At 47.4% G+C, this 23564-nt stretch overlaps 1 protein-coding gene across 1 annotated transcript in view; it reads right to left on the bottom strand.

Moving 5' to 3' along the window:
* Positions 1-22367, bottom strand: part of hdc (histidine decarboxylase) — a 40859-nt gene extending 18492 nt beyond the window's left edge. Inside the window, exons 1-9 of the mRNA XM_078241890.1 lie at positions 22351-22367; positions 22101-22156; positions 18187-18359; positions 14251-14364; positions 12867-12989; positions 11611-11745; positions 10631-10774; positions 9487-9553; positions 7568-7730 (exon numbers count right to left, since the gene is read on the bottom strand). Coding sequence (XP_078098016.1) covers positions 7568-7730; positions 9487-9553; positions 10631-10774; positions 11611-11745; positions 12867-12989; positions 14251-14364; positions 18187-18359; positions 22101-22156; positions 22351-22367 — 992 coding nt within the window. The remainder of the gene's footprint in view (positions 1-7567; positions 7731-9486; positions 9554-10630; positions 10775-11610; positions 11746-12866; positions 12990-14250; positions 14365-18186; positions 18360-22100; positions 22157-22350) is intronic.
* Positions 22368-23564: the final 1197 nt, after the last annotated feature.

The raw sequence follows: 23564 nt of genomic DNA, 5'->3' as shown, positions 1-23564 counted from the left end.
TAAAACGTTTTCAGAGACTATTTCACCAGTAAGGAAGGCAGGTGACAGCTATAGATTAACTGGCTTTAAATCATTACGCGACTCGACACAACCTCAAACAGGCATGAACCTCGGGCCAGTGGTTTTAGCTGGGGGAAGGGTAATTATGAGGCTATTAGGAGAGAATTAGGAAACATAGGTTGGACTAGGAGATTACAGGGACTGGGAACGTCCGACATGTGGAGTTTTTTCAAGGAGCAGCTACTGCGAGTCTGTGATAGGTATGTCCCTGTCAGGCAAGGAGGAATTGGTAGGGCTAGGGAACCGTGGTGCACCAAAAAAGTTTCTTTGTTGGTTAAAAAGAAAAAGGAGGCTTATGTTCGGATGAGACGTGAGCACTCGGGTAGTGCACTAGAAAGCTTTAGATTGGCTAAGAGGGAGTTGAAGAGCGAGCTTAGAAGGGCTAAAAGGGGACATGAGAAGACTTTGGCGGATAGGGTTAAAGAGAATCCTAAGGCGTTCTATAGGTATGTCAAGAACAGAAGGTTGGTTAGGGCAAGTTTAGGGCCAGTTATAGATGGCAGAGGGAAGTTATGTGTGGAACCGGAGGAGATTGGTGAAGCATTGAACCAATATTTCTCTTCGGTGTTCACGCAAGGGGACATGAATATAGCTGAGGAGGACACTGGGTTGCAGGGGAGTAGAATAGACAGTATTACAGTTGATAAGGAGGATGTGCAGGATATTCTGGAGGGTCTGAAAATAGATAAATCCCCTGGTCCGGATGGGATTTATCCAAGGATTCTCTGGGAGGCAAGAGAAGTGATTGCAGAGCCTCTGGCTCTGATCTTCAGGTCGTCGTTGGCCTCTGGTATAGTACCAGAAGATTGGAGGTTAGCGAATGTTGTCCCATTGTTTAAGAAGGGGAACAGAGACTTCCCCGGGAATTATAGACCGGTGAGTCTCACTTCTGTTGTCGGCAAGATGTTGGAAAAAATTATAAGGGATAGGATTTATAGTTATTTGGAGAGTAATGAATTGATAGGTGATAGTCAGCATGGTTTTGTGGCAGGTAGGTCGTGCCTTACTAACCTTATTGAGTTTTTTGAGAAAGTGACCAAGGAGGTGGATGGGGGCAAGGCAGTGGACGTGGTATATATGGATTTTAGTAAGGCGTTTGATAAGGTTCACCATGGTAGGCTTCTGCAGAAAATGCAGATGTATGGGATTGGGGGTGATCTAGGAAATTGGATCAGGAATTGGCTAGCGGATAGGAAACAGAGGGTGGTGGTTGATAGTAAATATTCATCATGGAGTGCGGTTACAAGTGGTGTACCTCAGGGATCTGTTTTGGGGCCACTGCTGTTTGTAATATTTATTAATGATCTGGATGAGGGTATAGTTGGGTGGATTAGCAAATTTGCTGATGACACCAAAGTCGGTGGTGTGGTAGACAGTGAGGAAGGGTGTCGTAGTTTGCAGGAAGACTTAGACAGGTTGCAAAGTTGGGCCGAGAGGTGGCGGATGGAGTTTAATGCGGAGAAGTGTGAGGTAATTCACTTTGGTAGGAATAACAGATGTGTTGAGTATAGGGCTAACGGGAGGACTTTGAATAGTGTGGAGGAGCAGAGGGATCTAGGTGTATGTGTGCATAGATCCCTGAAAGTTGGGAATCAAGTAGATAAGGTTGTTAAGAAGGCATATGGTGTCTTGGCGTTTATTGGTAGGGGGATTGAATTTAGGAGTCGTAGCGTTATGTTGCAACTGTACACAACTCTGGTGCGGCCGCACTTGGAGTACTGTGTGCAGTTCTGGTCCCCACATTACAGGAAGGATGTGGAGGCTTTGGAGAGGGTGCAGAGGAGGTTTACCAGGATGTTGCCTGGTATGGAGGGGAGATCCTATGAGGAGAGGCTGAGGGATTTGGGATTGTTTTCGCTGGAAAGGCGGCGGCTAAGAGGGGATCTTATTGAAACATATAAGATGATTAGAGGTTTAGATAGGGTGGATAGTGATAGCCTTTTTCCTCTGATGGAGAAATCCAGCATGAGGGGGCATGGCTTTAAATTGAGGGGGGGTAGTTATAGAACCGATGTCAGGGGTAGGTTCTTTACCCAGAGGGTGGTGAGGGATTGGAATGCCCTGCCAGCATCAGTAGTAAATGCGCCTAGTTTGGGGGCGTTTAAGAGATCCGTAGATAGGTTCATGGACGAAAAGAAATTGGTTTAGGTTGGAGGGTCACAGTTTTTTTTTTAACTGGTCGGTGCAACATCGTGGGCCGAAGGGCCTGTTCTGCGCTGTAATGTTCTAGTATATTCTAGTATTCTAGTATTGTCCGCAGCAAACTACCCAGCCTTCAGGAGAACAGTGACCACGACACCACACAACTCTGCCACAGCAACCTCTGCAAGACGTGCCGGATCATCGACACAGATGCCATCATCTCACGAGAGAACATAGTGGCAAATCCTGCTAGTAGTTTTACACATGCTCACACACAGACACACCCCCACACTCAAACTTCAGAGCTCTGTTGTGGTGGCTGAATGAGTGCAGCAGTGCGATGCTGTCCAGATAGTCACCGGTGTGCGGCACCTGGGGGGAAAGGAGAGGCCTGGACTCCCCAACCCCAGACACAGAACTGAACGGAGACGGTGACACAGGAGGGTGCAGCAGCGCGGTGCTGTCCATGAAGACCAGTTCGACACGGAGATGGAGGCAGGAAGCGGTCTGTCCCGGCAGAGTGAGCAGCGCAGCGCGATGGGAGAAAGGCTTTGTTACACTCACCTCAAAGTCTCTGGGGAACTGAGGGCTGCCTTGGGCACCGCGCTCTTTAACAATCGGGATTGAGACCAAGGTAATTTCACACTTGGGCGACACAAGATTGGCAGTCCTGGCGGGTTGCCAGTAAGAGTTTTAACAACACCAGGTTAAAGTCCAACAGGTTTATTTGGTAGCAAATACCATTAGCTTTCGGAGCGCTGCTCCTTCGTCAGGTGGAGTGGATATCTGCTCTCAAACAGAGCACAAAATCAAGTTACAGAAAATGCGAATCTCTACAACCAACCAGATCTTAAAGATACTGACAATGTGAGTGGAGGGAGCATTAAGCATGGGTTAAAGAGATGTGTATTGTCTCCAGACAGGACAGCCAGTGAGATTCTGCAAGTCCAGGAGGCAAGCTGTGGGGGTTACTGATAATGTGACATAAACCCAACATCCCGGTTTAGGCCGTCCTCATGTGTGCGGAACTTGGCTATCAGTTTCTGCTCAGTGACTCTGCGCTGTCGTGTGTCGTGAAGGCCGCCTTGGAGAACGCTTACCCGCAGATCAGAGGCTGAATGCCCGTGGCCACTCAAGTGCTCTCCCACAGGAAGAGAACAGTCTTGCCTGGTGATTGTCGAGCGGTGTTCATTCATCCGTTGTCGTAACGTCTGCATGGTTTCCCCAATGTACCATGCCTCGGGACATCCTTTCGTGCAGCGTATCAGGTAGACAACGTTGGCCGAGTTGCAAGAGTAGGTACCGTGTACCTGATAGATGGTGTTCTCACATGAGATGATGGCATCCGTGTCGATGATCCGGCACGTCTTGCAGAGGTTGCTGTGGCAGGGTTGTGTGTCATGGTCACTGTTGTCCTGAAGGCTGGGTAGTTTGCTGCGGACACCCAACCACACAACCTCAAACAGACCATTGTCCGCAGCAAACTACCCAGCCTTCAGGAGAACAGTGACCACGACACCACACAACTCTGCCACAGCAACCTCTGCAAGACGTGCCGGATCATCGACACAGATGCCATCATCTCACGAGAGAACACCATCCACCAGGTACACGGTACATACTCTTGCAACTCGGCCAATGTTGTCTACCTGATACGCTGCAAGAAAGGATGTCCCAAAGCATGGTACATTGGGGAAACCATGCAGACGTTACAACAACGGATGAATGAACACCGCTCGACAATCACCAGGCAAGACTGTTCTCTTCCTGTGGGGGAGCACTTGAGCGGTCACGGGCATTCAGCCTCTGATCTTCGGGTAAGCGTTCTCCAAGGCGGCCTTCACGACACACGACAGCACAGAGTCACTGAGCAGAAACTCATAGCCAAGTTCCGCACACATGAGGACAGCCTAAACCGGGATCTTGGATTTATGTCACACTATCAGTAACCCCCACTGATAGCTTGCCTCCTGGACTTGCAGAATCTCACTGGCTGTCCTGTCTGGAGACAATACACATCTCTTTAACCTGTGCTTAATGCTCCCTCCACTCACATTGTCTGTATCTTTAAGACCTGGTTGGCTGTAGAGATTCGCATTCTAATCAGTATTCGGTAACTTGATTTTGTGTCTCTGTGCCCTGTTTGAGAGCAGATATCCACTCCATCTGATGAAGGAGCAGCGCTCCGAAAGCTAATGGCATTTGCTACCAAATAAACCTGTTGGACTTTAACCTGGTGTTGTTAAAACTCTTACTGTGTTTACCCCAGTCCAACGCCGGCATCTCCATATCAGGGATGCCAGTGGGCGTCTGTCCTAATCCACATTCATGAGATGCAAATGAAATTTGCATCCCCGCCACTGGGAGAATTGCAATGTAATTTTACACCAGCAGGTTTCGGAGCTTTGGTTCCTGGCAGATTCTCCACGTCCGCCCAACACAAACCCACCACAGGCAGGACAGAGGAACTCCGCCCTTTACTGTAGTTCAATGAAATTAATACCCAATCAGTATATTCAAGAAAGAAACTGATAGATTTGGGGCACTATAAGAATTAAAGGACATGAGGATTCTGTGGGAAGGGGATAGGAACAGAAGGAAGCCATTCAGCCCCTCTAGCCAGCTCGATCATTCAATAAAATCATGGCCTCAACTCCACATTCCACCCCTGATGACCTTTGACTCTCTTGTTGGTCAAGAATCTATCTACCTCTGCCTTAAAAATATTCACTGACCCAACCTCCCTGGCTCCCTGAGGCAGAGAGTTCCAAAGATTCACGACCCTCAGAGAACATTTCTTCTCATCTCCATCTTAATGGGAGACCCCCCCCCCCCCTTATTTTTATACCGTGTCCCCTCATTCCAGTCTCTTCCACGAGGGGAAACATACTCAGCATCCACCCTGTCAAGTCCCCATAGAATCTTGTGTTTACATAAGATCATCTCTCATTCTTCTAAACTCCAATGGATACAGTCCCGGCCTGTCCAACCTTTCCTCATTGGATAACCACCTCATCCCAGGAATCAGTCGAGTGAACTTTCTCTGAACTGCTTCCAAAACTGCACAGTATTCCAGATGTGGTCTCACCAACACCCTGTACAACGTTAGCAAGATACCCCAGCTTTTATTTCCATTCCCCTTGCAATAAACACAAACATTTCATTCGTCTTCCTAATCACTTGCTGTACCTGCACACTAACCTTTCTTGATTGATTTCCAGGATGCCCAGATCCCTCTGTACCTCAGAGTTCTTCAATCTCTCTCCATTTAAATCATACTTTGCTTTTTTATTCTTCTTGCCAAAGTGAACAAGTTCATATTTTCCCACATTCCACTCCATCTCCAAATGTTTACTCACTCACTCCACCTCTCCATGTCCCTCTGCAAACTTCTCATGTCCTCTTCTCAACTACATTCCTACATATCTGTGTCATCAGCAAATTTAGCTACCATTTTTGTGGTCTTGCCACCCAAGTCATTTATATAAATAGTTGAGGTCCCAGCACTGATCCCTGTGGCACTTCACTTGTCACATCTTGCCAACCTAAAAATGACCTATTTATAGGAACACAGGAATTAGGATCAGGAGTCAACAAGTTCAGCCCTTCGCGCCTGCTCCGCCATTCAATCAGATCATGGCTGATCTCTCCCTGGTCTTAAATCCACCTCCCCACCTGTTCCCCATATCCCCTTATCCCTTTTTTTATTAGGAATATATCCATCTCCCTCTTGAAACCATTCAATGATTCAGACTCCACCGCGCTATGGGGCAGCGAGTTCCACAAATTCACCACCCTCTGCGAGAAGTAGTTCCTCCTCATCTCAGTTTTAAATCTACTGCCTCGCAACCTATACCTGTGACCTCTTGTTCCAGACTGCCCCATAAGGGGAAACATTTGGTCGACATTTACTTTATCAATCCCTTATAGCATTTTATATCCCTCAATCAGATCCCCTCTCATCCTTCTAAACTCCAGCGAGTGTAAACTCAAACTGTTTAATCTCTCCTCATACGTCAACCCTTTCATTCCCGGAATCAATCTGGTGAACCTCCTCTGAACTGTCTCAATGCCGTAACATAGAACATAGAACATAGAACATTACAGCGCAGAACAGGCCCTTCGGCCCACGATGTTGCACCGACCAGTTAAAAAAAAAAAAACTGTGACCCTCCAACCTAAACCAATTTCTTTTCGTCCATGAACCTATCTACGGATCTCTTAAACGCCCCCAAACTAGGCGCATTTACTACTGATGCTGGCAGGGCATTCCAATCCCTCACCACCCTCTGGGTAAAGAACCTACCCCTGACATCGGTTCTATAACTACCCCCCCTCAATTTAAAGCCATGCCCCCTCGTGCTGGATTTCTCCATCAGAGGAAAAAGGCTATCACTATCCACCCTATCTAAACCTCTAATCATCTTATATGTTTCAATAAGATCCCCTCTTAGCCGCCGCCTTTCCAGCGAAAACAATCCCAAATCCCTCAGCCTCTCCTCATAGGATCTCCCCTCCATACCAGGCAACATCCTGGTAAACCTCCTCTGCACCCCACATCCTTCCTCAAATAAGGAGACCAAAACTGGACACAATACTCCAGATGTGGTCTCACCAACACCCTGTACAATTGCGACAATTTATGCCTACTCTGTTTCCTGTTAGTGAACTGATCCTCTATCCTCGCTAATATGTTCCCCCCTATACCATGAGCTCTTATTTTGCATAGTAATCTTCAAGTGGGACCTTGTCAATACCTTCTGGAAATCCAAGTAAAGCACATCCACAGGTTCCCCTTTATACACCTCGCTTGTTACTTCCTCAAAGAACTCCAACAAATTAATCAAATATGATTTTCCTTTCACAAAACCATGTTGACTCTGTCTGATTGCATTGAGATTTTCTAAGTAACCATCACAACCTCCTTAATAATAGATTCCAGCAATTTCCCGATGGCAGATGTTTAGCTAACTGGTCTGTAATTTCCTGCTTCCTGTCTCCCTCCTTTCTTGAATGGAGGAATCACATTCACTATTGTCCACTCTGGTGGGATCTTTCCCGAATCTCAGGAATTTTGGAAAACCAAAACCAATGTATCTATTATCTCCCCAGCCACTTCCTTTAAATCCCTAGGGTGAAATGCATTGTGACCTGGGGACTTGTCAGCTTTTAGTTCTAATAATGTTCTCAGTGTCCTTTCCCAGGTGATTGGAATTGTCAATCAAAAATCTCTCTAATGCAGATTTGAAGAAGAAATATTGCTGGTCTCAGATAGAAGATCAGTTATGATTATATTACACATCAGGGCCAGCCTTCTCCTGGTTCCGAACAGTGCGATTGGTTCAATGGCATCAGTCACACTCACCAGAATGCTGTACAATCAAAGTGAATCATCATCCACTTGGAGGGGTTAAAGGCAAAGGAATCGGAATGTTCAACCCCCTGTAGGAAGTTTCGGAATTCTGGACACAAGAAAGCAGTCCCTGCATAAGCGGCGTCGATGTGAAGCCATAGCCCCTCACTGGCACCTAGATGGTTAAATCCACAGAATCAAATCATTTAGAACGGCCCATTCAGAAACCAGCCAACAAACCCAATTCATTGAATTGCTGAGGATTCTGGGCAGTCAACTTGTGAAATCAGCGCGAGGTCTTTGTATCAGATGTTTCAAATCCTAAAAACCCAAATGCTCAGGACAGCAAACATACGGAGCAGGAACTTGGGTTAGAATTCACTCCTTAATGCTGACTCGAGTGTGAGATATCCACAGGACACTGGGGTCTGGCAGGGAATGCGTTTCCCCTGACCCTTTCCAATATCACTCCAGTCTCTCACGCTTACATCACCATCTACTCCATGGTGATGAACTCAGCCTTCAGAGAATTTCTCTGTTCAAATTTACTCCCGTTTCTAACTCTGAAAAAAATGGGATTTTAAAAAGCACTTTTTAGAATATTTACTCTCTGCAAAATATTTATTGAACTCTTTCTGGTTCAGGAAGACTTTGGGCTAACGGTTAAACCCAGAAACTGTCTGCTGCTCACACTCTGTTTGCTCCGTTAGTTATTAACGGTGACTGATGTCGGTGTGAATATTAAAGTCTGGGCGGCAGATTCCCTTCCCTAAAGGACATTATTGGTCACTTAAGGGCCACCTGCTGCCCAGCCTCGGGGGGGGGGGGGGGGGGGGGGGGCGGAATTGCCTCCATCAGACCGCAAGTCTCCTTCTGACCGCAAGTGCCCAACCCCGCCATGAAGGTCCAGTGGTTGCTGGAAGTGTCTCTGCCCCTTGCTCTCTCCCCGATACCCCGAGCTCCCCCTTTGCTCCCCACCCCCCTCCCCCCAAAACACACCCAGCCTTCCCTACCATAGAAAGGTTACGATGCAGAGAGAGGCCATTCAGCCCATTGTGGCTGTGCTAGGCAAAAAATAGAGAAAAAAGAAACTAGCCGTCCATTTCAATCCCATTCTCCAGCGCACCATCCATAGCCCTGCAGGTCCCGGCTCCTCAGATTCAGACCCAGGTCCTTTTCAATGAGTTGAGTGTTCCAGCCTCACCCACCAGCGCAGGCAGTGAATTCCAGACACCCCCCCCCTCCACCCTCTGGGTGAAAAAGATTTTCCTCATGTCCCCTCTAATCCTTCGACCAATCCCCTTCATCCACTGGCCCCTGGTAATTGATCCCTCACAAGGGGAACAGGCCTTTCCTGCTTCTACCCCCTGGGCTCCCAGAATCTTGTGCCTCAATTAGGTCACCCCTTCACCCGTGTGGGACCCGTTAACCCTCCCGGCCCTCTGGACCCGGGCCCCGTTAACCCTGCCGCGCCCTCTGGACCCGTGTGGGACCCATTAACCCTCCCGCGCCCTCTGGACCCGTTAACCCTCCCGCGCCTTCTGGACCCGTTAACCCTCCTGTGCCCTCTGGACCCGTTAACCCTCCCGCGCCCTCTGAACCCGTTAACCCTCCCGCGCCCTCTGAACCTGGGCGTGGCTCAGGTGCGTTGATGACCATCCTCTCCTGTTGCTGCAGGGACTGGAGAGCTGCTGACCAATCAGATTGGCCGGTACTCTCCCAGGCGGAACGTCCTCCTGAGTGAGGGGCGGGGGTCTCGCCAGCTGCAGCTTAATCTGACTTGAGTGTGAAATGGCCACGGGAGACCTGGATCTGGTGGGAATGTGTTTCCCACTGACCCTTCGAATGGCGGAAGCAGAGAAATGGGAAGCTCAAACTCCAGGCCCAGGACGCTGGCAGCGTTTCAATGGGAATAACCAACAACAACTTACATATAGGCCCGAGCTCGCTCAGACAATCAAAGGCACAGACGGCAGTGGTACCAAGCGTGGCGCACAGCTGGAAGGAAGGGAAGGATGTCATCAGGCAAGAAAAACTCTAAAGTTCAAAGAAAGACAATGCCGGGGCATTTATTAAATACACAGTCAGATGTGTAGAGATGAATAAGGATGTGTTTGTTAGTGTTGCCAGGACATAGCAGAGGTGCAAGTGATAGTATCTGATACCCTTCCACTTTTATTCAGTAATAAGTACATTTATGACAATTAAAAATACTGCAAAAAACAGAAAATGCCGGAAATATTCGACAGGTCAGTAGCCATTGAGGAGAGAAAAACAGGATTAACATTTCAGGTCTGTGACCTTTCATCATTAAACATATTTCAACGTTTCGGGTGACACGGTGGCACGCACTGCTGACTCACAGCGCCTGTACCAACACGGGGCAGGGGCAAGGGGGCAGGGGGAGATCAGTGGGATGGGGTGGGGTCCCGCTGCCACTCTGCATTTGGGATTGGTGGCAGAGGGTGGACAGAGATCAGGGCTGGCCGGGAGGGGTGGGGGCCGGGAGGGGTGGGGGCCGGGAGGGGTGGGGGCCGGGAGGGGTGGGGGCCGGGAGGGGTGGGGGCCGGGAAGGGTGGGGGTCGTGGGGCTGGCCAGCGATCAGGAGGCCGGCTACTGCGCATGCGCTGATCTCGGCACTGACGTCAGTGCATGCGCAGTGACCCGCTCAGCACTGTGCTGCCGGCCGCTCCAGCGGGAATAGGCCCCATCCCTGGATTTTCAGTGTGATCCATGCTGAGGCTCTCTGTGAAGCTCAGAGTGTGGGAGATTCACTTTGAAAATCCCGCTAAAAAAACAGCATGATTTACTCCAGTTCTTACACAAATTCGACACTTGAATTTTTTGGGAGAATCCCAGCCATAAACTCAAATTGTCTCAGTCTAAACCGGAGCAGAGATCGCTCTAATTATTGGAATCCAGACCGGACACAGATTTATTCGTTTCACTGACAGACTGGCCAGGAGCTGATTGGATCAGAGTTTGATTCCAGGTTCGAGAGGAATTGTAGAGAATCAATATCCTCCCTTTCTGATGAGACACAGGTGGAAAATCTATCTCCAATGTCAGACTCACAAAGAACGGAACGAATCCCAGGCTTCGATCTTCCTCCAAAGCACGGCGCAGAGTCTTCCCTCGGAGTGAGAAATCCTCATCTGTCTCGAGGAACCGAATTCTCACTAAAGTGATGAGGCCGCCTTTCTCTACGGAAGAATGAGCCTAAAAAAAATTCGGAAGAACATAAGAAAGAAAGAGGAGGCCATTCAGCCCTTCGAGCCTATTCCTGACCTGCTCCTTCTACACTATCCCCTAACCCCAGATGTTTTTCATATGCAGAAATCTAATATCGCAGAGTCGAACACACTGGATAACTGAACCTCCAGGATACAGAATTCTAAAGATTCACCATCCTCTGAGTGAAGAAATTCCTCCTCATCTCAGTCCCAAATGGCCTCTCATTTGGAGACTGTGTCCACTGGTTCTAGACTCCCCTTCCAAGGGAAACATCCTTCCTGCATCAACCCGGGGATGGGGGGGGGGGGGGGGGCGATGGGGCATGGAGTATCCAGTAACTCCCCAACTGAGGAGCTTTGAACAAAGTGACAGAATGCTACAGAACTGAGTTGAATTACACTGACCACTCTGGCTTCACACTGGCTGATGGGGAGCAGGGGTGAAACAAGCACTACTCAGCCTGCCAGCCCCCTGCCCAGCCTGTCAGCCCCCTGCCCAGCCTCCCTGCCAGCCCCCTGCCTTTCCCACTGCACAGCCCCCCTGCCTTTCCCACTGCACAGCCCCCCTGCCCAGCCTGCCAGCCCCCCTGCCCAGCCCAGCCCCCCTGCCAGTTTCCGACTGGATTTAAACTGGAAATGCTGTGGCCGCCACAGGAATTGATGGAGCAATGGCTTCACCTACTGGAGGACATTATTGCAGCAACGAGGCAACCTCACCTGGACAAAGTGCCTACTCCACCCCCCCCCCCCCCCCCCCCCTCACTGGAATGGGTCCCCAATCTGCCCACCCGGGCAGGGTCCCCACCACCCCCACTCCCTTACCTGGTCAGAAGCATAAGCAACAAGCCGGGAATTGAGGACAGAATCATCCTGGTTGCAATCAGTCGATTTCATCTCCAAGATCTTGGCCTTTCTTGCAGCCAATAGGGCAATTAACGTGGATTCACTGACTGTGCTCTGCAACATCACAAAAATATTCTCTCTCAATTTCTATTTCAAACTGGATTCCAATAATTAGGTTTCAGATATTCAGGAAACTGATGCACTTTCGCCAATGTTTCATATGTTGCATTTCTTGTAGCAAATCAAAATTATCATTCATCCAATCAGAACCAATCTGGGATCATTCTTAAAATGGACCCAAATGATCCTAAACCTAATGATTCTAACCTTTGTAACCCTGACCCGAATAACCCAACGCTATACCGTCAACGACCCATCCCAATCCTAACCCTAATATAGTTAAGAAAGCCTCACCACCAACACCTCTACTTTCTCAAAAGACCAAGGAAATTTGGCATGTCAGCTACGACTCTCACCAACATTTACAGATGAACCATAGAAAGCATTCTTTCTGGTTGTATCACAGCTTGGTCTGGGCTCCTGCTCTGCCCAAGACCGCAAGGAACTACAAAAGGTGGTGAATGTAGCCCAATCCATCACGCAAACCAGCCTCCCACCCATTGTCTCTGTCTACACTTCCCGCTGCCTCGGAAAAGCAGCCAGAATAATTAAGGACCCCACGCACCCCGGACATTCTCTCTTCCACCTTCTTCCATCGGGAAAAAGATACAAAAGTCTGAGGTCACGTACCAACCGACTCAAGAACAGCTTCTTCCCTGCTGCTGTCAGACTTTTGAATGGACCTACCTTGCATTAAGTTGATCTTTCTCTACACCCTAGCTATGACTGTAACACTACATTCTGCACTTTCTCATTTCCTTCTCCATGAACGGTATGCTTTGTCTGTATAGCGCGCAAGAAACAATACTTTTTACTGTATGTTAATACATGTGACAATAATAAATCAAATCAAATAAAAAAATGACCCTAACCCCAATAACCCAACCCTTACTGTCAATGACCCTAATCCTCATCCCAATCCTCATCCCAATCTGAATGATCCTAACGCTGTACTGTCTATGGATTGATATCTAGCACAAGAGCAGCAGGTGTTAGGGGGCAAATGTTGCAAAAGATTTATTAAAATCAAAGGAATATATTTTGACAGAGCAGCTGAAACATTAAGTGAAACGTGTCTAAGCGTGCGAGTGTCTGAGCAGGAGGTGGACGTCTACCTGCAGAACGCCACCACCACGGCCAGCGGGGTGTTTGTGTAAATAGAATTCAGGAAGATCCAGCATTGCCGCTAACCAATCCATCACGTTCATCTCTAACTCAGTACAGGCTGGGCTTGAAGCCTGGAATTGAAAACATGCAGATACAAGTCGAGTTTGCTACTCATTCCAAAACCAACAACCATCGGGTATTCACATGTCACACACTTTACAAAAGATGTTTAGGTTTTGGTGAGGATGCAGAGGGGCTTTAACAGGGGAACGCCAGCAATGAGGAGCTTCAGTTATATGGAGAGATCGCAGAAGTGAGGATTGTTCTCCTTGGAGCAGGTTAAAGGGAGATTTAATGGAGGTGTTCAAAATCATGCGGGCTTTGGATGGAGCCAATAAGGAGAAACTATTTCTTTTGGAAGATGATTCAATAGCTTGGGCTGAGATTTAAAATACCGGTCAACATAACGCAAGGAAAATGGGGAGAATTTTTCACAATGAGTGATTTTGATTCTTTCACGGGATGTGGGTGTTGCTGGTTAGACCAGCATTTATTACCCATCCCTAATAGCCCTTGAAAAGGTGGTGGTGAGTTGCCTTCTTGAACCCGCTGCAGTCCCTGTGGTGTAGGTACACCCAGAGTGCTGTTATGGAGGGGGTTTTGGGTTTTTAATCCAGCGACGGTGAAGGAATGGCCGATATCTTTCCAGATCAGAATGGTGAGCAGTTTGGAGAGGGACTTACAGGTGGCAGTGTTTCTGGTACTGCTCTTCAGAGTGGTCACTGATTTGGAAGGTGCTGCCTAAGGAACCTTGTTGAGTTGCTGCAGTGTATCTTGTGGACGGTACTCATGGCTGTTACTGTGCGTGGGTGATGGAGGGAGTGAATGTTTGTGGATGGGATGCCCATCAAGTGGAGCCGCTTTGTCCTGGATTGTGTCGAGCTTTTGGAGTGTTGCTGGAATTGTATTCAGCCAGGCAAGTGGAGAGTATTCCATCCAGGGTTGGTATGGAGTGCAGAATCTAACTTGCTGGGAATAAATTGGACAACTCCTTCAAAGGGGCAGTACAGGAGGATGGGTCATATGGCCCCATTTGTGTGCATGATTCCATGATCCCAGAGTTCAGGATTTTCAAAGATCCTGTTAACAATATCCCTTAGCTTTGGCATCGAGAGAATCAAGAGAGGAGCTCTGATTTCAGAGAACAAAAAGAAGAACGAATCTGTGAGAACAGAATTTTTCAGGAAAATTATCAACCAACTATCAACCTTTCAGTAACAAGACTAAACCACTGATTGAGGGCGAGAGTCAAAACTCATCGATCATTTACAGATTCTCAATGTCATTCTCCCAGTTTCACTATTATTGAAAGGTCTATCGCACATTTCTTACCCAAGTGAATCCCAAACAGTTAATAGCGTCTGCTAACATGTCCCCAAGGAGAGATGGCCAGGAAGTGAGAGCAGGATAGTAGGCGTGCATGTGAGGACTTTGCCAGTGAACAACCTGTAGGAACACAGAAAATCACACCTCAAACATGTAAATCTGCCCAGACTCGGAGCTCCCACACGGAAAGGCAAGTGTCATTCTGCAATTCACACAGTTAATGGACAACGATCTGGGTCAGGGGGTCAGCAACAAAGACACAACAAAAGCTGAAGCTCAGTTTGTTTCTGTCTACTCGGTATTTAGTGAGACAGACAAAAACATACCTTAAAAAGAAAAGATCCATTTTCTCAGGGAAAGGATTTGAAAATAGAGTTTCATTTTAATGTTGGGGCACTTTAAGCAAATGTTATTCATTCACAACTCTTCCAGGAGCGACTGGATCTCCCTCATCCTTAACAATCACCAAAACATTATTTATTTGATTTGTGTAGTCATCGACTTCAGGAAGTGTAGTGGAGGGCATGCCCATCTACATCAATGGGGATGAAGTGGAAATGGTCGAGACCTTCAAGTTTCTAGGTGTCCAGATCACCAACAACCTGTCCTGGTCCCTCCACACCGACGCTGTAGTTAAGAAAGCCCACCAACACCTCTACTTTCTCAGGAGACTTTCTCACTGCTACGACTCTCACCAACTTTTACAGGTGCACCATAGAAAGCATTCTTTCTGGTTGTATCACAGCTTGGTATGGGCTCCTGCTCTGCCCAAGACCGCAAGAAACTACAAAACGTTGCAAATGTAGCCCAATCCATCACGCAAACCAGCCTCCCATCCATTGACTCTGTCTACATTTCCCACTGCCTCGGCAAAACAGCCAGCAAAATTAAGGACCCCACGCACCCCGGACATTCTCTCTTCCACCTTCTTCCGTCGGGAAAAAGATACAAAAGTCTGAGGTCACGTACCAACCGACTCAAGAACAGCTTCTTCCCTGCTGCCATTGAAATTTTGAATGGACTTAGCTCGCATTAAGTTGATCTTTCTCTGCACCCTAGTTATGACTGTAACACTACATTCTGCACCCTCTCATTTCCTTCTCTATGAATGGTATGCTTTGTCTGTATAGCGCGCAAAAAACAAATACTTTTCACTGTATACTAATACATGTGACAATAATAAATCAATGAATCTATTTCTGATTCACACAGACAAGTTTAAACTGCAGAAACAAACTGAAAAGAATGAGGCTGCCACATACGTTTATCGTCTACACTCGATACTTCTTCCCACCGGGTGGTTCAGTAGATGTTTTGAATGAAGGTGTGTAATTGTCAGAATCGCAAGAAATAGTCCGGTCCAAAGAGTTAATGATCGCTCTGAAATTTTGTCTTAATGTCATGAATAAATGTGTACCATTGAAATATCAGCTTTGTTAATGTCTGTTTGTATCGATTCTGATTACAAGTGCCCTCGTTAAGTTCAACCTTCTTTGAAAGGAGGATTTACTGAAATGGGGAGTAATTAGTGTTTGACACAATTAAACCAGTCAAGCTAACGAGCTTTGCTATTGAGCTAGAACAACGGTGAGATTATTGTAAACTAGAACTGTCCACAATGCAGACTGAACAGATCAGAGAGAGACCACTTGACACTGAAGCGGGTTCCTGGAGCTGATTACAGCCTGCAATCTTATTCCAGATTTCTGTAACTCAGAAACATACAGCGCAGAAGAGGCCCTTCAGCCCATCGACACACTAGAAACATCTGAACTCCCACCTAATCCCATCTGCCAGCACTTGGCCCATAGCCCTGAATGTTATGATGCGCCAAGTGTTCATCCAGATACTTTTTAAAGGATGCGAGCCAACCCACTTCCACCAGCCTCCCAGGCAGCGCATTCCAGACCCTCACCAACCTCTGGGTAAAAAAGCTTTTCCTCACATCCACCTCACTGTTAACCATCCGGTCAATCTTTGTGTCATCCACAAACTTATTAATCCTACCCCCCACATAGTCATCAATGTCATTTATATAAATGATAAAGGGCCCAATACAAATCCCTGTGGTACGCCACTGGACACTGGCTTCCAGTCACTAAAGCAGCCTTCTGTCATCACCCTCTGTCTCCTACAACTGAGCCAATTTTGAATCCACTTTATCAAATTACCCTGTATCCCATGTGAATTTACCTTCTTTATAAGTCTCCCATGTGGGACCTTGTCAAAGGCTTTGCTGAAATCCACATAAACTACATCGACTGCACTACCCTCATCTACACACCTGGTCACCTCCTCAAAAAATTCAATCAAATTTGTTAGGCATGACCTCCCGCTGACGAAGCCATGCTGACTATCCCTGATATGGAGGGTCTTAGCTATGCTGGTATGGAGGGTCTTAGCTATGAGGAGAGATTGGGTAGACTGGGGTTGTTCTCCTTGGAAAGACGGAGAATGAGGGGAGATCTAATAGAGGTATACAAGATTATGAAGGGTATAGATAGAGTGAACAGTGGGAAGCTTTTTCCCAGGTCGGAGGTGACGATCACGAGGGGTCACGGGCTCAAGCTGAGAGGGGCGAAGTATAACTCAGACATCAGAGGGATGTTTTTTACAGAGGGTGGTGGGGGCCTGGAATGCGCTGCCAAGTAGGGTGGTGGAGGCAGACACGCTGACATCGTTTAAGACTTACCTGGATAGTCACATGAGCAGCCTGGGAATGGAGGGGTACAAACGATTGGTCTAGTTGGACCAAGGAGCGGCACAGGCTTGGAGGGCCGAAGGGCCTGTTTCCTGTGCTGTACTGTTCTTTGTTCTTTGTTCTTTATCAAGCTTTGTCTCTCCAAATGCAGACAGATTCTCTCCTTCAAAGGTTTCTCCAATAGTTTCTCTATCACTGACTTGAGACTTACTGGTCTGTAGTTCCCTGGTTTATCTCTACAACCCTTCTTAAATAGTGGAACCACATTAGCTGTTCTCCAGTCATCTGGCACATCTCCTGTGGCCAGAGAGGAATTGAAAATTTGGGTCAGAGTCCCTGCAATCTCCTCCTTTGTTTCCCACAGCAGCCTGGGACACAATTCATCCGGACCTGGAGATTTTCCCACTTTTAAGGCTGCCAACACCTCCAATACCTTGTCCTTCCCTATGTTAATTTCCTCAAGAACCTCACAGTTTCTCTCCCTGAATTCCATCGTCCTCATTCTCTTGGGTGAAGACGGATGTGAAGTATTCATTCAACACTCTACCAGTGTCCCCAGGCTCCACCCACAGATTGCCCCCTTTGGTCCCTACTCTTTCCCTGGTTATCCTTGTTCCATTGATGTTCTTATAGAATATCTTAGCATTTTCCCTACTTCTACCAGCCAGAGCTTTCTCCTATCCCCTCTTTGCTTTCCTAATTGCTTTCTTAAGCTCCACCCTGCACTTTCTATACCTCACTAATGCCTCGGCTGATTGGCTCCCCTTGTACTTTTTAAAAGCCTTTCTTTTGCTTCTCATTGAATCCTGAATATCTCTGGTCATCCATGATTCTCTGAGCTTGTTACTCCTATCACCCTCGAGGGAACATGCTGGGCTGGCACCTTTTCTGGCATTTCCTTTTTGAATGCCCCCCACTGCTCTTCTGTAGATTTTCCCATTAGTAGCTGTTCCCAGTCTACCTTGGCCAGATCTTAATGTACTAAAATCCGTTCTCCCACAATCCAAAACATTTTTTGTGCAGCCTGTTTAACTCGATTGTCTGAAGACAAGATCCCCAGTATTTCTGGCGTTGAGGATAAGAAACAAAACTCTTAACGAGAAAAACAGAAACACTAGAGAGATGAACAACTATCAGCAAATCATTTGCTCCTGACAATCGTATGGACCAATGGTGAACCGTGGCTCACATTCATCAGTTTACAGCACAGGCTGGGGATGGGAGGGAACGGGTGGACCTACCCCAGGCATGATGATCCTTTCAATGTCCTCGAAGATGCTTCTCCAGCTTTCACCCTTCTGTGGTGCACTATCTGGGAGGAGGTCCCTCATGTATCCGGGTTTCACATCAGGGTAAACACAACGTTCTCTCAGAGTAGTCAGGTACTTGGCAATATAATCCACCAGTTCCTTCCCTGGGGGAGACAGACAGACCAGTTCACCAAGAGACAGAGAGGAGAAAACACAGGAAAAAAGGTCAGCTACAAATAGGAAATCAAACACCAGACAGATTCTGTACAACAACACATCCAGCTGCAGACATGCGTCGAGGATGCGTGGCAGACGCGACACACAGAGGATGCATCACGAGTGGTTAGGATCTGGAATGTTGTGTGTAGAATCAATTGAGGCCTTCAAAATAGAATTGAATAAGTCAACTGAGAAAAATAATCTGCCAGGTTCGCGGAATGGGACTAAAGAACAGCAAGGACAATTTTTGAATTAAAATTCCACCATCTGCCATAATGGGATTTGAACTCGGGTCCCCAGAACATTAGCTCAGTTTCTGGATTAATTGTCCAGTGATAATGTCACTAGGCCATCGCCTCCCTGTGTCATCCACCATCATCCCTTTAAATAATGTTTCCCAATCCATCATAACCAACTTATGCTATCGTAATTTCCATTAAGATTCAGAACCGGAGTCTCAGAATCAACTACGTCACTCTCCGTCTTGATGAAGAATTCTATCGTGTTAACGTCACTCATCCCCAACTAGATTTCCAATTATTCTTTTCTCATTACACAATACTCAGTCCAGAATGGCCTGTTCTCTCGCTGGTTCCTCAATGTATTGGTCCAGAAAATCATCCTATACACACTCCAGATATTCCTCCTCTTTGGTATTGTGACTAAATTGATTTGTCCAATCTATAAGCAGATTAAAATCACCTATAATTACAGATGTTCCATTATCGCATGTTTCCCTAATTTCCTGTTTAATGCTATTCGCAATGTGGTAATATTATCAGGGCCTAGTTTAATGGCCGATTAAATTGAATATCCTAAATTAAAGAATTGGGCATATTAAAATCACAGTAAGAAGTTTAACAACACCAGGTTAAAGTCCAACAGGTTTATTTGGTAGCAAAAGCCACACAAGCTTTCGGAGCTCCAAGCCCCTTCTTCAGGTGAGTGGGAATTCTGTTCACAAACAGGGCATATAAAGACACAGACTCAATTTACATGAATAATGGTTGGAATGCGAATACTTACAGCTAATCAAGTCTTTAAGAAACAAAACAATGTGAGTGGAGAGAGCATCAAGACAGGCTAAAAAGATGTGTATTGTCTCCAGACAAGACAGCCAGTGAAACTCGGCAGGTCCAGGCAACTGTGGGGGTTACAGATGATGTGACATGAACCCAATATCCCGGTTGAGGCCGTCCTTGTGTGTGCGGAACTTGGCTATCAGTTTCTGCTCAGCGACTCTGCGCCATCGTGTGTCGCGAAGGCCGCCTTGGAGAACGCTTACCCGAATATCAGAGGCCGAATGCCCGTGACCTCTGAAGTGCTCCCCAACAGGAAGAGAACAGTCTTGCCTGGTGATTGTCGAGCGGTGTTCATTCATCTGTTGTCGCAGCGCCTGCATAGTTTCCCCAATGTACCATGCCTCGGGACATCCTTTCCTGCAGCGTATCAGGTAGACAACGTTGGCCGAGTTGCGAGAGTATGTACCGTGTACCTGGTGGATGGTGTTCTCACGTGAGATGATGGCATCTGTGTCGATGATCCGGCACGTCTTGCAGAGGTTGCTGTGGCAGGGTTGTGTGGTGTCGTGGTCACTGTTCTCCTGAAGGCTGGGTAGTTTGCTGCGGACAATGGTCTGTTTGAGGTTGCGTGGTTGTTTGAAGGCAAGAAGTGGGGGTGTGGGGATGGCCTTGGCGAGATGTTTGTCTTCATCAATGACATGTTGAAGGCTCCGGAGGAGATGCCGTAGCTTCTCCGCTCCGGGGAAGTACTGGACGACGAAGGGTACTCTGTCCACTGTGTCCCGTGTTTGTCTTCTGAGGAGGTCGGTGTGGTTTTTCGCTGTGGCGCGTTGGAACTGTTGATCAATGAGTCGAGCGCCATATCCTGTTCTTATGAGGGCATCTTTCAGCGTCTGGAGGTGTCTGTTGCGATCCTCCTCATCCGAGCAGATCCTGTGTATACGGAGGGCTTGTCCGTAGGGGATGGCTTCTTTAACGTGTTTAGGGTGGAAGCTGGAGAAGTGGAGCATCGTGAGGTTATCCGTGGGCTTGCGGTACAGTGAGATGCTGAGGTGACCGTCCTTAATGGAGATGCGTGTGTCCAAGAATGCAACCGATTCCGGAGAGTAGTCCATGGTGAGTCTGATGGTGGGATGGAACTTGTTGATGTCATCATATAGTTGTTTCAGTGATTGTTCACCATGAGTCCAAAGGAAGAAAATGTCATCGATGTATCTAGTGTATAGCATCGGTTGAAGGTCCCGTGCGGTGAAGAAGTCTTGTTTGAACCTGTGCATGAAGATATTGGCATATTGAGGTGCGAATTTGGTCCCCATGGCTGTTCCGTGTGTCTGGATGAAGAACTGGTTGTTGAAGATGAAGATATTGTGGTCGAGGATGAAGCGGACGAGATGTAAAATTGCATCTGGAAACCGGCAGTTGTTGGAGCTGAGCACTGATCACTGAACCCCCACAGTTTGCCTGGACCTGCAGAGTTTCACTGGCTGTCTTGTCTGGAGACAATACACATCTTTTTAGCCTGTCTTGATGCTCTCTCCACTCACGTTGTTTGTTTCTTAAAGACTTGATTAGCTGTAAGTATTCGCATTCCAACCATTATTCATGTAAATTGAGTCTGTGTCTTTATATGCCCTGTTTGTGAACAGAATTCCCACTCACCTGAAGAAGGGGCTTGGAGCTCCGAAAGCTTGTGTGGCTTTTGCTACCAAATAAACCTGTTGGACTTTAACCTGGTGTTAAACTTCTTACTGTGTTTACCCCAGTCCAACGCCGGCATCTCCACATCATATTAAAATCAAACACAGTCAAACCTCGGGCAGGCCAGACTTGACTAAGGACAAATATACAGAAACATGTCTGGGCCTGTCCCATCAATCACCCATCAAAGATGTGCACTGCACTGAGACCCAGCAGGAGATCATTGCACCCCATTGAAATGCACCGGCCTATTGTTAGATCGGGCCAGACTTTCTGTCACCTGGAGTTCCTGCAGTTATTTTATATGGCAACAGGTTACATGTAAGCAGCACCATGGAGATGGACACCTCGGCCTTTTGGCTAAGGTCAAGTGTAGTTTTGCTATCCTGCACTTGATAGAAATCAATGATGTTACACTGAGGCTTCATTTGAAGCAATTTTTTAAAATGGCATCTCGGCCTTTTGGCTAAGATGCAAATGAGATCAAGCACTGGAGGAGATGCAATGCCTGCTCCAATCAGCTTGGAGCAAGTAGATAAGCCCAAGACAGGAAGCGGCCAGCCTGTCTTGTCAGCTTGGATCTGGAATGTCTCACTGGTTGAGACTTTGAATGGATATAACAAAAAAAAAAGACTGACCAGAGAAGGAAGGGAGGAAGAAGCTGCCATCAAGACTCATCTTCATGACAACGGACCAGAAGGACTGAGAGAATCGGGCCTGCAGTTTAACTAAACCATCTTTGCGAGTTGTACACGGAAGCTGGGGTATCCTCTTGTTTTATGCGCTTAATTTAAGGATTAATAGTGTTATTATTAATAAACTTATTGAAGCTTTACTTATGTTTGTCCTTTGTCCATCTTGCACTGGGATAAACTTTTGTGTAAGTAAACTGGTCGAAAGTATCTGAGGTTTTACAGGTACAACATTCGGCACCCTTACTTACTTCTTACTTCAATAAGAAGTAACCCCGTTGCTTGAATTCGAACCCACCAACCCCATATTCTCCAACAGTCCATCTGAGCCTGAATTAAGAGAGCAGGTTGTCCCACATGACAGCCAGTCTTGAGTGAAGGACTAATACAGATTCGACCAGTAAATTGGGCTATAAATCCGGTGTCTGTAACGAGGTGGACAAACTGTGTAGTTAGAACTAGGACAGTCCAGGGAATTTGGGTAAAATCTACGGGAGGGAATTTAGTGAAAACCGGACCCCTACCCTGATCCCTTACCCATACCCACGTGACAAACCCTAAAAGGAAATAATTATGGCCAGTCATGCCGAATGGGAGGAAGTCCTCCATTTATATTTGAACCATAAGTGGCTCAAATGGGTGCAGTGGGGTGACGCCCCGAAATCGGATCTGGGATCCGAGGGAGAGAATTGTTGGGGTCGTGCCCATAAAGAAGTGGGTAAAAGGGCTCCCAAGCTTCGGAAGGCGATTGCGATTGCTAGTTGTCTAGAACAGCTCCGTGGTAGAGAAGCGGAGATTACCCGGGTTAAACGGGACAGAGAGACCCAGGTAACCCAACTAAAGCAGCACTTAATGAGTGCTACCATGCGCATACAACAATTGGAAGCAGAGGTAGGCACACGAGAGGAAAGGAACCAGATTAATATGATGCACATGAGCCAATTCCAGCTCAATGTGGTAAAGCCTACCGAAAGGCAGAGCGCGCTGTCAGTGAGAGAGAGGCTGCGCTGCAACAGGTAGAGGGAGTTAAACGTAAATGCAGCGACCTGCAGGCTTCAGTAAAAGTTTTGCACCAAGCAGGAAAAGAAAATACAGCCCACGTAACAGACAACTCCAAATGCCTGCGCGAGATTGAAGATTTAAAATCACAACTAGCCATAAAAAAGGGTGTAATGTGTGCATACACCACTGAAACCGGGGATAGTGACCCAGGGGTAGAGTGTGGGGATTTAGAAGAGGATGCCTGCCATTATGCAACAGCTAGCGTCACTGCCGACTGGGGACCCCCACCTCCGATCCCGGTAATGGAACCAACGGCACCACCTAATCCAGCCCCCACCCCGGAAATCTCAGTCTCAGCCCCTAGCCCTATTCCCATCCCGATAAGTCCAGTCACTAATCCCGTTCCTGTACCGATGAATCCAGTCACCACCCAACGACAGGACGGACAGAACCACAATGTGACATATGTAACTCCATACACCATGACCCACCTCACTGACATAGCTAAAGCGATTGGGGGATTCGAACCTTCCGGGGATCCACATGCTCTCTTTGACCATGTCACCCAATATCGTGTTTTAAATGGCCTAGACGAGGCAGAAGAGGTTAAACTTATTCTGTTATGTTTAAGTCCTGCCATCCGTTCTGCCCGACCCGAACCCCAGAACGTGGCCGGGGGAACCCTGCCAGAAATGAAGGCGGCCGTTCCGGCCGCCATAGGCTACAATAGGGATGA

Source organism: Mustelus asterias, chromosome 24 (assembly GCF_964213995.1).
Source record: "Mustelus asterias chromosome 24, sMusAst1.hap1.1, whole genome shotgun sequence".
In the NCBI taxonomy this organism is placed as follows: domain Eukaryota; kingdom Metazoa; phylum Chordata; class Chondrichthyes; order Carcharhiniformes; family Triakidae; genus Mustelus; species Mustelus asterias.
Note: the sequence above shows the minus strand (reverse complement) of the source record. Positions and strands in the feature narration are given on the sequence as shown.